This window comes from Heloderma suspectum, chromosome 12 (genome assembly GCF_057233095.1).
Source record: "Heloderma suspectum isolate Gila_16-S chromosome 12, 16-S_ref, whole genome shotgun sequence".
Lineage (NCBI taxonomy): Eukaryota > Metazoa > Chordata > Lepidosauria > Squamata > Helodermatidae > Heloderma > Heloderma suspectum.
This window is the reverse complement of record NC_139469.1, coordinates 31,504,507-31,517,312: the sequence shown is the minus strand read 5'-3', so window position 1 is coordinate 31,517,312 and position 12,806 is coordinate 31,504,507. Positions and strand designations below refer to the sequence as shown.

Below are 12,806 nucleotides of genomic sequence, written 5' to 3'. Positions count from 1 at the left end.
ACACTGCTGTAGGATTTGCTGCATCTTTCATAAATCCTCGGGAGTTGTGGATTTGGGGTTGCTGGTGCCTACTCAATCATTTGGACCAAGAATCTTGCCCAGTTCAGCATTTGAACTTGGGGTGTGTGTGGGAGGCATTTGTGAACTACTCTATTTTTTATAATGGGTGTTGGGGAGGAGGAAGTTGTCCTGTAGTACAACTTTCTCCAGCCTCCTTCCTGCAATGTAGGTAATATAATACTGACCTTACCTTGCAGGTTTACTGTATAGATCCTGATACTGTGTGTGAAGTAGTTTGAAAACTCTTAAGCACTGTATAAACTGCACCGTTAATTGAAGCAGAAATGAACTGTTGCCTAATTTTGAACTTCAGTGATGTGTCCGACTTTTGCTTGTTGGATGTTTATGGCCATATGAAGTACTGACATGCAAAATAAAGTCTTTTACTTTTGACAGCATCTGGAACTGGGAAATTGCTTACAAAATAATCAGAAGGATCAGCTGCACAAATTTTTGCAAGCAGATTTGGACTAGGAAAGGTTATTTGAGGTTCTCAATCCAAAATCATCTGGATTTCTTGCACTGAACAACAGCTTAGACGAGGCCCTCTTCAACTCCGATTCTATGAATCTCCCCCACCCCCAAATTGATTTCAACATTCATTTGTCAGCTCTGTGGAATCCTTATCCCTTTTTTGGTCTGCCTATCACTCCCAAGACAGTGATTGAGCTATCCTCTGTCTATACAACCTGGTTCCCACACACATGGATGTTAACGCAATTTCTTGATTCACATCACTTGATGAACAACAGCTGGCCATGTAAGCAAGAATCACTGGAAAGCACTGTTGGGATTTGAATTATGGATCTGTAGTGCTTGATCTTTGCCTAGTCATACGTACAAGTCCTCCTTGGATGCTGAAGTCATTGAGTGCAGATACGGACATCTGAACTGCGGGTTCTGTGTTTAGCAGCTTCCCAAAGCACCATGGTTTGGTGTCTCGATGTGCAACAGAAGCCGTGTTAGTAGGTCGAAACGAACTACATATTGGGTAATGGAAGTTTTGCACGCCCCCATTGCTTCCCCCACCTCGCCCCCTGGCTAGTAGACTTTGCATCTCCTGCATCATTCTCTGCCTTGGGCATATTGGACGAGGTGGGGCTAAAGCTTGCTTGGCTTCCTGGAGGTCTCTTCAACCACTGTCATGCTTGGTGAAACCAGGAATTTGATCCAGACCGGAGGAGGAGCCCTAAAGTTCCCTAAAGCCAGCCCAGTGCTTTCTTCATTACAGGGCAAAAAGCCAGCAGACATGGGGCGAATGCAGGCAACCCCTCACCGAGTGTAAAGTTGTTCCACTGTGCATGTTTTGCCATTTGGTAAGCCAATTGTCTGTAAAATGATGCCAAGGAGAAAGGTTCATGTTTAGCCTTATCCAGGACACGCTCTCTGTACAAGGTGTTATTGTCTGGAGAAAGATTAATTTGTGATGCCTCCCCCCCTCCATCTGGAGTCAGAAGTGGTGCACCTTAGACCAGAGGCCCCCAACATTTCTGGGCTGGTGGGCACATTTGGAATTTTGAGTACATGTCATGGGTGTTGTCACAAAATGGCTGCTGTGGGAGAGTTGTTCATTCCCAAAAGGGCTGCTGCAGTGGGTTTAGCAAGTCATAAAACATCCACTTCAAAGAAAGTCAAACTGGTGAGGCTAGAAGACAAGAATTTGCCAAAGGACCAGAGTACAAGGCAGATGTTGGGTCTGAGCCCCCAAACAAACAAAAAAAATGTGCCATTAAACTCAACCATTTTCCGCTCCAAAACTTCACAGAAAGGTAAGCCCATTTTCCCAAACCATATCGGAAGTTAATTTATTCCACCAAATGCCATTCCCCAAATTAATAGGCAGGTCAGCCCCAAATCACATACAAGAAGGATACACCCCATGCTGCAAACACACAAGAAATGCATGCGCAGACCTTCAGGATCACTCTGCCCCCCTCCCCGTCATATGCACTCTTCTGCTAGATCACCTGTAAAATCAGGAGCAGCTGGGATCCTTGGGCACTATGATGCCCATGGACACTGCATTGGGGGCTGCGCTCTTAGACGCAAGTTGATCAACTGCATGAAAAGTAGGCCAAAGATGGCAGGATAATGTTGGAGAGATCTGCAGTGCTGGAAATCATGAGAAATGTTCCTCTCTGTTGTAGAGCTGTGACATTCTCCACACATGACGTGATGGCTTTATACTTTACTGTACGAACAATCTCTGCAGAGAGAGCTAACCTGGTAGGGAGAAGAGTTCCGGCACCGTCTTTTCCCTGAGATGCTATCTTTCTATATGCAGGGTTTTCATTTTAAAAGGGGGAGTTGCATTCCATCAGGTGAGTCCATCAACTGCAGTCTGGAGTGGTACAGCCCAGGCACAGTTTGCTCACCTTAAATGAGAACTAGACCTGTGGCTGAGGAATGAGTGGCATTCATTCCCACACATCCACTCACCCACTGGCCAGGTTTGCATGATCACAGAGGGGAAATAACCTATTGTGGCTTATTTCCCCTCCCTGTGCATGCTGGGGGGATTAGCATAATTCCCCCTGGCAGTGCAGCTTGTGTTGTGCGAAACCCAGCTAGGATGGCTTGTTGCTGTGGGTGACAAGCCACCCTGGCCAGCTTTGTGCAAGAGGACAAGCTGCGCTGCTGGGATAATTTTACTAATCTCCCTCCCCCCGCCCCGGGCATGTGATCAGCGTGGGCTTATTTCCACTAGGGCTTATTTCCTCTGCGTGATCATGTGAACCAGTTCACTCACTCCCAGACCCATGCACCTCAGGTCACAGGTGCTGTGAATTTAGAGGCCTTTATACGTACAACCTCTCCTCTGCTATTATTTTGAGTGGGGCAATGGCCTACAGATGAGCCCTGCCTCACTTGTTATGAAGTGCATGATGGGAGCTGCCACCTGCCTCACACCTGTGCTGGTCCATCGAGGCCTGAGGTTGCCCACTGCATCAGTGCTGGAGCCTGCCCTTTTTTGTGTTGCAGTCCTAATTTGCAGACTTAGCCACGTTCTTAGAGAAACTTCTCTCCACAAAGGCAAAGTAGAACCTTTTAATTTTTTTTAATGGAATTTCAGATTTCTGGGAAGCGAAGCCTAGTTCCATTCTGTGCATAAATGTTGACCATTCTACCGTCATAGAGAATGACATTAAATGCAAAACTGAAGTACTTTGGCCACATAATGAGAAGACAGGACACCCTGGAGAAGATGCTGATGCTAGGGAAAGTGGAAGGCAAAAGGAAGAGGGGCCGACCAAGGGCAAGATGGATGGATGACATTCTGGAGGTGACGGACTCGACCTTGGGGGAGCTGGGTGTGGCGACGGCCGACAGGAAGCTCTGGCGTGGGCTGGTCCATGAAGTCACGAAGAGTCGGAAGCGACTGACCGAATAAACAACAACAACAACCGTCATGGAGGTAAATGAAGAGACATGGAGAGAGAAAAGATGAGCCAGAAACTATTTTTCTAAACAAGGGAATATTACTTCTTCAGCTGAATTTAACACGGTTTGGATGTGTTTGTCTCCCATCGAAATAAGTAGCTCTGTCAGATACAGAATCTATAAAAAATATGTGGCACATGACTCTTAAAACAGGGGAAGGCTTCAGGCTTGCTAGATATACTTTGTTTTTCATTAGAACCCTGAGGCCCGCCGACTGGTCCTGGAGCAAGATTGTGGCTCAGCAAGAAGGGTGCCTCTGAGCACATGCTCTGCCACAGAATTTGGTTTCAGTCCCAGAACTGGCGCTCACACACAAATCCTGTTACAGACCCATCTACCCCTCTTTTCCCGCAAGCTTTCCTCATTTCAGCAGCCTGGCTTAACAGGGAAGCACACCTTTTTTGTTGTCACCATTGAACCATTTGGAGCGGGGCCAGCCAAAGACATTTTGCTGCCTGAGGCAGAGCAGCAAATGCCCCCCCCCCAAGTGCATCATACTCAAGGCCAACCAAGTTATTTCGGCGCCTGAGACAGAAAATCCCACACACGTCCCTCTTTCCCTCTCTGGCAGTAAAAATACAATCATAACAAACTAAATAACCATTTGCTGCCTGTTCTTAACACTCAGAATTGCTGCCTGGGGCAGCTGCATCACTCTGTGTAATGGTAGGGCTGGCCCTGATTGGGAATTGGAACCCCTTGCTGATCTACTGAAGATCAGCCAGGGATCTGCCAGTAGATCCCAATTTAGTGCCTGCCTCCGTCATTAAAATATTTTCCAATAGTCTCCAACATAATAACCCAGCTAGGAGAGAAAGAGAGGTGACTGGTTCAGTGTTGGCGGATGTTGTAACGGAAAATGGGGTGTCGTGCACTTGCCAGTCCATGAGCAGCATTGTTGATTCAAAGTTTGGGCAGGATTTAGACCAGGCACATAGCTGGAATGGATTCATACAGGCTTGGAAATGAAGCTAACAGAAGGGTTCAAAGCAAGAAAGAGAAACCAAGGGATGACATACAAAAACTGGCAGGATTCAAAACTCAGGAAGGTCCAGCCAAGGAGGTCTAAGTGCAAGCCGATTAGCCAACAGGAACCCCTTCCTGCTTCCTTCTGGGGGATTTGGGGCCAAGGGAAGCCTGCAGCAAGCACATCCTGGGTGACCTTAACTGAAAATCGGTGGGGTGGGACTGCAGAACAATTCCAGACACGACACTATCCAGGCTAGAACGAAGAAGGAAATAATTCACTCTTAGCTGGCTTCCTGAGATAATTTGAATAGCTTTCTTCCCGGTTGTCTATAGCCTCTTGTATCGGTAGATGTGGTAGCGGCAGCAAGGACAGTAGTGATCAACATCCTTACAGCACTTTGTCAAGAATGGTATGAGGCAGCAGCACAGGCAGCAGCTGTGAGAGAGAGAAAGAGATGAAGTTTTTAAAAGGATCTTACTGCTTAAGACTATAGTGCCAGCCCTCTGCTAATGGCACTGTTTGTGTCAGGGAAGTTTACTACTACATTTATTATTTTAAAATATTTATTGATCATCAAAAAACGATTTAAGGTCCATTCCCAATAAGAAGATAATTAAAAAAATACAGCCCCCCCAAAAGCATAAAAACTGAGATAAAAGCTCACTGGTATATTTAAAATACCTAGCTGAATAGCGGCACGTTCCTGTACATGTCAATTCAGACGTAAGTCCCATTGCATTTGATGGGGCTTACTCTCAGGTCAGAGGGTATAGGCGTGCAGCCTAAAAAGAGAGTTGCTTGGTGCCTAAAAGGTAATATAAGGTTAGCACCAAGTCAAGTCCCCTGGGAAGGGTGTTCTATAACTGGTGCATCACAACCAAAAAAACTCTCTCCCCTAGTTGGGATTTGCTTTGCCTTCAAAAGAAGAGGCATTTGGACAAGAGTGTTGGCAGATGATCTGAAAGTGTGGGCAGGCTGGTATAGGAGGACTTTTATGCTGAAATGTCAGCATTTGAAGAGTTTTTCAACAGCTGACCAAAAGAGTTGCAACTCTTCGCATTTGGAATGTGAAATGTTTGACTTGAGCGTGCGTGCATGCATGTGGCGTTTACTTGGCAAGTCATTGACTCTGAAATCTCATAACCTTTCCAATTTCAAACAGCATCATGTACCCTTTCTCATATAGGTCAAATTCCAAATGCAATTCTCTCCGGGTTCATTCTCTAAGCTTCAGGGCTGTCCATCCCCTTGGGTCAGGAGGCAGGGTCAGCATCCTGTTTTCAATTTCACCCATGTCCTTTATTAGAGCAAATGACTGCGCATCCTCATTCTATGAAGGTGTTTTGAGTGGAGATTTTCCCGTGAAGTAAGTGTGTGCGCGCGCGCGTAGGCATTTTTATTTAGGGAATTTATAAACCACCCTCCAGTATAGAACTCCCAGGACATTATACAGTTAAAAAATAATGATAAACATCTGTAATAAAGCTCAATAAAAGAACAGTACAAAATAATGCCATAAAATCAGCAAAGTCCAGCACAAGCTACTAATTAAATACAGCCTGTAGTGTCATAGCACGAGGGATGTACGGACTGTGTGAAATCCGTTCCGTCTGTGTTTCGTGGATTGTCAGGCACCTTTTGTTCTGTTGTCTGCCTATTGACAGAGTCAGGTTTTTTTTAGTTACAAATTCGCACAAATGCAAATGTGAATTCACGAGTGTGAAAATGTGCAATTTCCCCCCAAATGTGCATTTTCATGCTTTAGCCTGTGGGGGGAGAATGTGCATTTTTGACCGGGGTTTTTAAATTTTCCGTATTGTTCTACAGTGACATTTGTGCGACATTCGAGAAAGTTAGAAAAACGGTCCACAAGTCTGCAGAATCTGCCCAACGGTGGAGAAGCCAGTCCGCTGCAGAATCCACAAGTTGGATTCATAAAATTTTGAACTCATTTGGTTCCGTTGCAGATCTCTCCAACATCCCTACATAGCACCCATTCTCTGGAACTCCTGACCACAACAAGTTAGACAAGCGCCGACCCTTCCAAGTTTTTGGCGCCTACTGAAAACAGACCTTTTCTAGCGGCATTCTCAGGAAGGTAAGCTTGTCCTCTGTGTGAAGACCTGTTTTTGTACATCGCTTAGAAATTTCTTTAATATAAGCGATTCATACATACGCTTAAATTAAATTGAATGTAACTGGGACCAGCTATAAAACATGCTGGAATACCTGGGCAAAATACCTGGCAGGCACTGAGATATCAGCTTCTCTGGGGAAGACATTCCATGTCGTCGAACTCTAGCTTCATCATGGAATTATTAAATGTACACACCCTGGCCCAAGGATCCCCTGCTCCCTGAAACAACAATGCCCATTTTCCCTTGGTGACCCCTTATGCCTGGAACTGCCTCCCAAAATGCCTCCACTCAACCTCGCAAAATGCTTCCATGGGACCACCTCGCATTACGTTCCTCCTCAAAACCCACACTTTCTGGGAAGCTTTTGGGTCATCCCCCCAGTCCCTGCTCCTGAGTACCCATGCCTCCATTTCCCCCTTCTTCTGTTGTCTGTCTCTTTTAGATGGCAAACCCCTTGCAGTAGGGACATGTTGTACCTGTTCTCTTTAAAGTGGCATATACATAGATGACACTATATAAATGTATGAATGAATGAATGAATGAATGAATGAATGAATAATATTGAAAAAGCACTCACCCTACCAGACCCAAACAGGTACTTGCAGCATATGTCAGAGATCCCACGCGGTACACTACCTCTGTAGTAATGATCTGGCGGCAGCAAGGGCAAATGGTTGATGCAGGTTTGCTTGAGAAGATTCCAGCAACCACAACGGGAGGATCGTTGGCTGCCGAAATGTCTAAGGGTTTCAAATGAAAGTGATTCTGCCTGTCAACATTTATATAGCATTTATGCCCACTGTACAATTATCATCCGTCCTTTAGTGTCACTTTCAGCATAAGCAGGTCTTGCAGTTAGGGCTGGCTGATTTTAGGAGATCTTTGGTTAATTATTTGCAATATATTTTCTCTTTTAAAAATTGTCTGTAGGCAAATTTAGAGATAGTGACCTGTTTCACATGTAACAACAGCCCAGAAAATGGGTTGAGTATGGGTTGTTGAATTGTGGGTTGTTGTTACATGTGAACCCTGCACTAAGTTTTAACTATGGGTTGTTGACCACGAACAAACCAAAGTTCACAACTCAACAACAAGCCAAGGGTTCTCTTCCTGGGTTGTTTGTGGTTAACAACCCATAGTTAAACTATAGTGCAGGGTTCACATGTAAGGAGCCCATACTTTGGGTTGTCATTATGTGCGAACCAGGCCAATGCCCTGGTTCGCACATAATGCTAACCTATGGTTTAATTAGCCCATGCTTTGTTAAATTCTGGGTTGTCATGTTGTGTGAACACAGCCATGCCAACAAACCATATCTTGTTAACCATGAGCGACCCAGAAAGAGAACCCATGGCTTGTTGTTCGATTGTGAACTCTGGATTTTTTAAACTATGGGTTGTTAAGTGTGAACCCAGAATCATGGGTTGTTCATGGGTTGTTTCACCAGGTTACAGAGAGAGCAGGTGAGTACGGTAAAAAAAAAAAGAAGAAGAAGCTCTACATGCCAGTACATTGCAAAGGCAGTTGGGATACAGGGAGGGAGCCGGCGAAGGAGGAGAGAAGCACACAACCCAGGCATTGAGAAGACAAACCATGGTTTGTTTGATTGTCTAACAGACAAACCCTTGGTAGGGCAACAAACCATGGGTTTGCATTATGTGCAAACCAGGTCACTGAAGGGAGCATAAGAACTTTTAAAATGGAAACAATAAGAATTGCCGTATGGTAAGGAAAAAAGCCATTTTTTCCTAGTTGCTCTTTTGTTCCCTGTCACATTCAAGGGGGAAAGTTGCAATGTTTTCAGGTGTGTGTGTGTGGGGGGGGGGTATACTTGCTAGTAAATAAGGTCCCCTGGTGGTCTTATTTTTTATTTCATTGAACTTTCAAGCATGTCGCAGCACCTTTGAAATTCAGCTTTAAAAAAGGAGAAAATTAACGGGAGACTATCTGCCAACTCATTTAATAGTAGGAACATCCCCACTCCTCAAGAATTTGCCACCCAATCTTTGAGAGGGGTATTCATCCCGCCCCCCCAAACCTCTGAAGCTGGAGGCCAAATGTTCAGCCAAGCTTTCATCCCTGGCCCCTCCAGCTGGAAAAGAGTCTCAGCACTGGGAAAACCTTCTCTCCACCTGAAGCCTTGGAGAGCCTCTTGGAGTAAACAGTGCTGGGCTAGGTGAGACATGGGTCTACTGGGGATAAGCAGCGGTGTAGCGGAACCAGGGTTTGCAGAGATGCAGCGCTGGCAACTTTTGATCAGCAGGGACGCTGATGTCATCTGCCACCCCCTCAGACTTCCCTGTTCCCCCTGAGAGCATCTCTACATTAAGGAAAAATCCCGCAGCCTTACCGCAGCTTTTGCTTCTGTTTTCCTCGCGGGATCAGGATGCGATTGGGAACTGAAAACTTCCCTTCTCAGCAATGCTCTGTAGTGTTTGATGAAACAGCACCATCTAGCGGCTGCTGGAATTTCGGGTTAAATTTTATTTCGACTAATCTCTGATCTCTTTAAAAGCAGGATTAAACTCAAAAAGCACAGGAGATGCTCTGGAGGTTGACAACGTCATGTAGAGGACCCAAAGACTTCTGTGAGCGGCCAATTAAAAGTGTGCAATAAAAGCCATGTGTAGAAATGCTCTGAGCTTACTGCAATCCTCACAGTAGCAGAGGGAAGGGGGGATACATCTTCCAACAAGAATATGTTGTTCCCTGCTGTAATGCAAAGTATTTTCAGGTGTCTCGGTCTTGAATGGGCAATTAGGATCCAGTAGCTTTACAAAAGACCTGCTCCTGGTGGAGATGAGAAGTTGCTGCAACTGGCTTGTTGATATGGATCAACACTGCCGCCTGCAATTTTGGCCTCTCCTTGGGGGCGTGGCTCTGGAGACTGTCACAATTAGTGCCTCCACTTCAACAATGACCACGACACCAGTGGGCGTAAGGCAGGAGTGGGCATCCTGGTGCCCTCCAGAAATTTTGGACTATGACTCCCATAATTCCTGACCACTGGCCGTACCAGCTGGGACATACAGGAGTCGTAGTTCAAAGGCACCAAGTTGCTTCCCCTGACAAAAAAAAATAAATCCTGATACACGATGGTGATATATAAGTATGTCCGTGCAATGTGTGACTCAGCTCTGAGCATGCAAGTTTCTGGCACATACCTGGTGCTACTCGGTCACAAGGGACATCTTCATATGAATATGGTGGGGGAGATGGACAGTCACAACAGCAACTATCTGCACCAAGAGTGGGGGACAGAAAAGAAAAGCAGGTTAGTTTTCTAAGTTGTATAGGGAAGTTGTACAATTATTCAGTTGTATAGGGAAGTTGTACAATTATTCAGTTGTATAGGGAAGTTGTACAATTATTCAGTTGTATAGGGAAGCTGTACAATTATTCAGTTGTATAGGGAAGTTGTACAATTATTCAGTTGTATAGGGAAGTTGTACAATTATTCAGTTGTATAGGGAAGTTGTACAATTATTCAGTTGTATAGGGAAGTTGTACAATTATTCAGTTGTATAGGGAAGTTGTACAATTATTCAGTTGTATAGGGTTGCACAGGCAGTTTTAGCTGAGGCCCAAAGCAACCCAAGTTGGGCCGCTTTTGAATCTTTGATCTGCATCCCATATGCTCCAACTGTCCCATGTTTGGATGCCGTGTTAAAATTCTGCTGTTGTGCTCCTAAAGTTACCATTCTTTGGGATTCAGCTCCTCCTCTAGTTTGTGGCGGTTGCATCTCCAAGTGGGAGGGGATGCATCTTGTCTGTAGTTCACATGCATCTAAGTGCATGCACTTGCTAAGAGGATAGGCATATTTACAGGCATGGCCCTTTTTCACCTGTGAAATGAGGAAGGTTACAACATCTGGGACTGTTTAAGTTAGAAAAAAGCAAGTAAGGGGAGATGTGGCAGAGGTGTACAAATTGATGCATGGTGTGGAGAAAGTGGATAGGGAGACATCTCTCTCTCTCTCTCTCTCAAAATACTATTACCTAGTGGAGTCATCCCATGAAGCTGATTGGTGGGAGAGTCAGGACAGATAAAAGGAAGGATTTCTTCACACAACGCATAGTTAAACTATGGAATTCGCTACCGCAAGACATTGATGGCCACCAATTTGGGTGGCACTAAAAGGGAATTAGACAAATTCATGGAGGAGGAGGCTACAAATGGCCACTACTTCTGATGGGTATATGCTACCTCCAGTATCAGAAGCAGTATGGCTAGGTATACCAGTTGCTGGGGAACATGGGTGGGAGAGTGCTGTTGCACTTCTGTCCTGCTTGTGGGTTTCCCATGGGCAAGTGGTTCACCACTGTGTGAACAGAATGCTGGACTAGATGGACCCTTGGTCTGATCCATCTTGGCTCTCCTTATGTTCTTATGATATGGGATCCTCAAAACAAGTTTCAACCAGACTTGCTACTTTCCTCCAGGCACACTGCTTGTGGTATGCTGTAGTCCCCAACCTTTTTGGACCCATGGGCACATTTGGGAATTTGAGAAACTGCTGTGGGTATTACCACAAAATGGCTCCCATTGAGGATGTGGCTAGTAATGGGGGCCATTAGTCAAAAGACAAGTAATTCACCCAACAAACTGAGTACAAGGAGAGGAAGGGTCTGATATCCAAAACCAATCGAGAAATTTCATCCCACAGAAGCACAACAAAATGCCCATTTGAAGTTGTAGTCCTATACATGCTAATATGGAACTCAGTGGGAATAACTTCTGAGTAACAATTCTACATAGAATTGTTCCATTCAGCTTTTTTATCCACATGCACACGCACGCTAGGAGTGTGTGTGTAAGAGAGAGACCGACTGGACAAAAGAAGATTGAGTGGGGTCAGGAAGCAACTCTTTCCTTCTTTTCTTGCTCCCCCACCCCCCTCAACAGCTGATCAACATGAGGTTCAGAAATGGAAGGAGAACCTGGCTACACTATCAATTGAATCACATGGCAGGGCTGTTATTGGACAGCACATTGCAGGCAGAAATGGGGAGGGGACATATTTTTGAATACTCCCCCCCCCATATTTTTTTTAACCTAGCACATAGAAAACTAGCTTCTCTTCAACATGCTCCTCTGGAATGCTTCTCTCTGGCATGTTAGCTTTATAAGTGCAAGCAAAGTTTTCTTTTTTACTAATGAGAACCATTCAGACATTCAGTCCTCACCCACACGAGTCGTGCAGTCCACCAGGTCTTGCACCATGTGAATTGTGAGCATTGTAATTTCCATGACTAGTTTTGAATATGGGAGTGGTAGGCGGTCAGCATTCCTGATTGATTTTGGAGTAAAGTTGTCCAATCTTGTGTGCGCATCCTAAAACTGGCCATTCGGGGGCATTCATGGCCACGTACCTGATGCAGCATAAGGGTCTGGTGCAGAAGTTTTTTCCAGGTATGGATCTGGTGCATACGATTTTGGAGCGTATGATTCTGGAGCGTAGGATTCTGGAGCATAAGGCTGTGATGCAGACGGTTCTGATGAGTATGAAGTTGAGTAACCTGGCGTGTAAGGTTCCTGATGGGGCTGGAAAGTGGTCATAGGAATCGAGACCTTTTCCTTCATTTGCTCCATCTTTCTGGTTTGTCTGCAAATGATCCAGCAAAGACAAGTTGGCATATCAGGGTTCCCCTTATGACCTGGACCCCCTGAGCAACCCTTTAAGGATCTCTTGCCTCCTTAAGAAGCCCACCTTCCTTCTTTTAAACTCCTCTTGCCTAATAACATGGGGTTTAAGCTGTAGGCATGGGGTGATGGACACTCTAGACACTTGGAGTTTAACCACAACAGTTTACTGGTAAATTTAAACCAAGCAAATCACAACTAAAGGTATTTACACAATAGAGCGGAGTGATACAAAAGGCATTAAAAGAAAATGAAAGTTGCAAAATGCAAGTTCCTTTACCCCAGCTGTCCTTAGACTCCTCCAGGCTGCTTATTCCTGCTCCCTCGTCAGGCTCTGGTCTCCTGACTCTCTCTTTATACCCTCCTCCCTCAAAACCAAAAGTACTGTTTCAAACCTGAAGAAATGAAACTTAACTGGGGAAATGAAACTACTTCTCTTAGGGATATCCGTCCCAACACAAAACTCCAGGCCTCTAGACCTGACCTTTTTCCTTGCCTTGGTAGGCCTCAAACCTTGACAGGCAGCTATGAGCAAATCTTTTGCTGGACTTAG

At 45.2% G+C, this 12,806-nt stretch overlaps 1 protein-coding gene across 2 annotated transcripts; it reads right to left on the bottom strand.

Annotated features, from left to right (window-relative positions):
• Positions 1-3,120: 3,120 nt before the first annotated feature.
• LOC146336761 (lipopolysaccharide-induced tumor necrosis factor-alpha factor homolog) lies at positions 3,121-12,590 on the bottom strand. Of its 2 annotated transcripts, XM_084818923.1 has the most exons (6): positions 12,534-12,590; positions 11,983-12,215; positions 9,774-9,848; positions 7,187-7,349; positions 4,750-4,906; positions 3,121-3,439 (listed from the first exon to the last, which is right to left on the bottom strand). In XM_084818923.1, the coding sequence occupies exons 2-5, from the start codon at positions 12,200-12,202 to the stop codon at positions 4,798-4,800; spliced, it is 567 nt and encodes a 188-aa protein (XP_084675049.1). In that variant the 5' UTR covers positions 12,203-12,215; positions 12,534-12,590; the 3' UTR covers positions 3,121-3,439; positions 4,750-4,797. The 2 variants fall into 2 exon arrangements, with proteins under 2 accessions (XP_084675049.1, XP_084675048.1); XM_084818922.1 differs by lacking the exon at positions 12,534-12,590 and having other exon boundaries at positions 11,983-12,310.
• Positions 12,591-12,806: the final 216 nt, after the last annotated feature.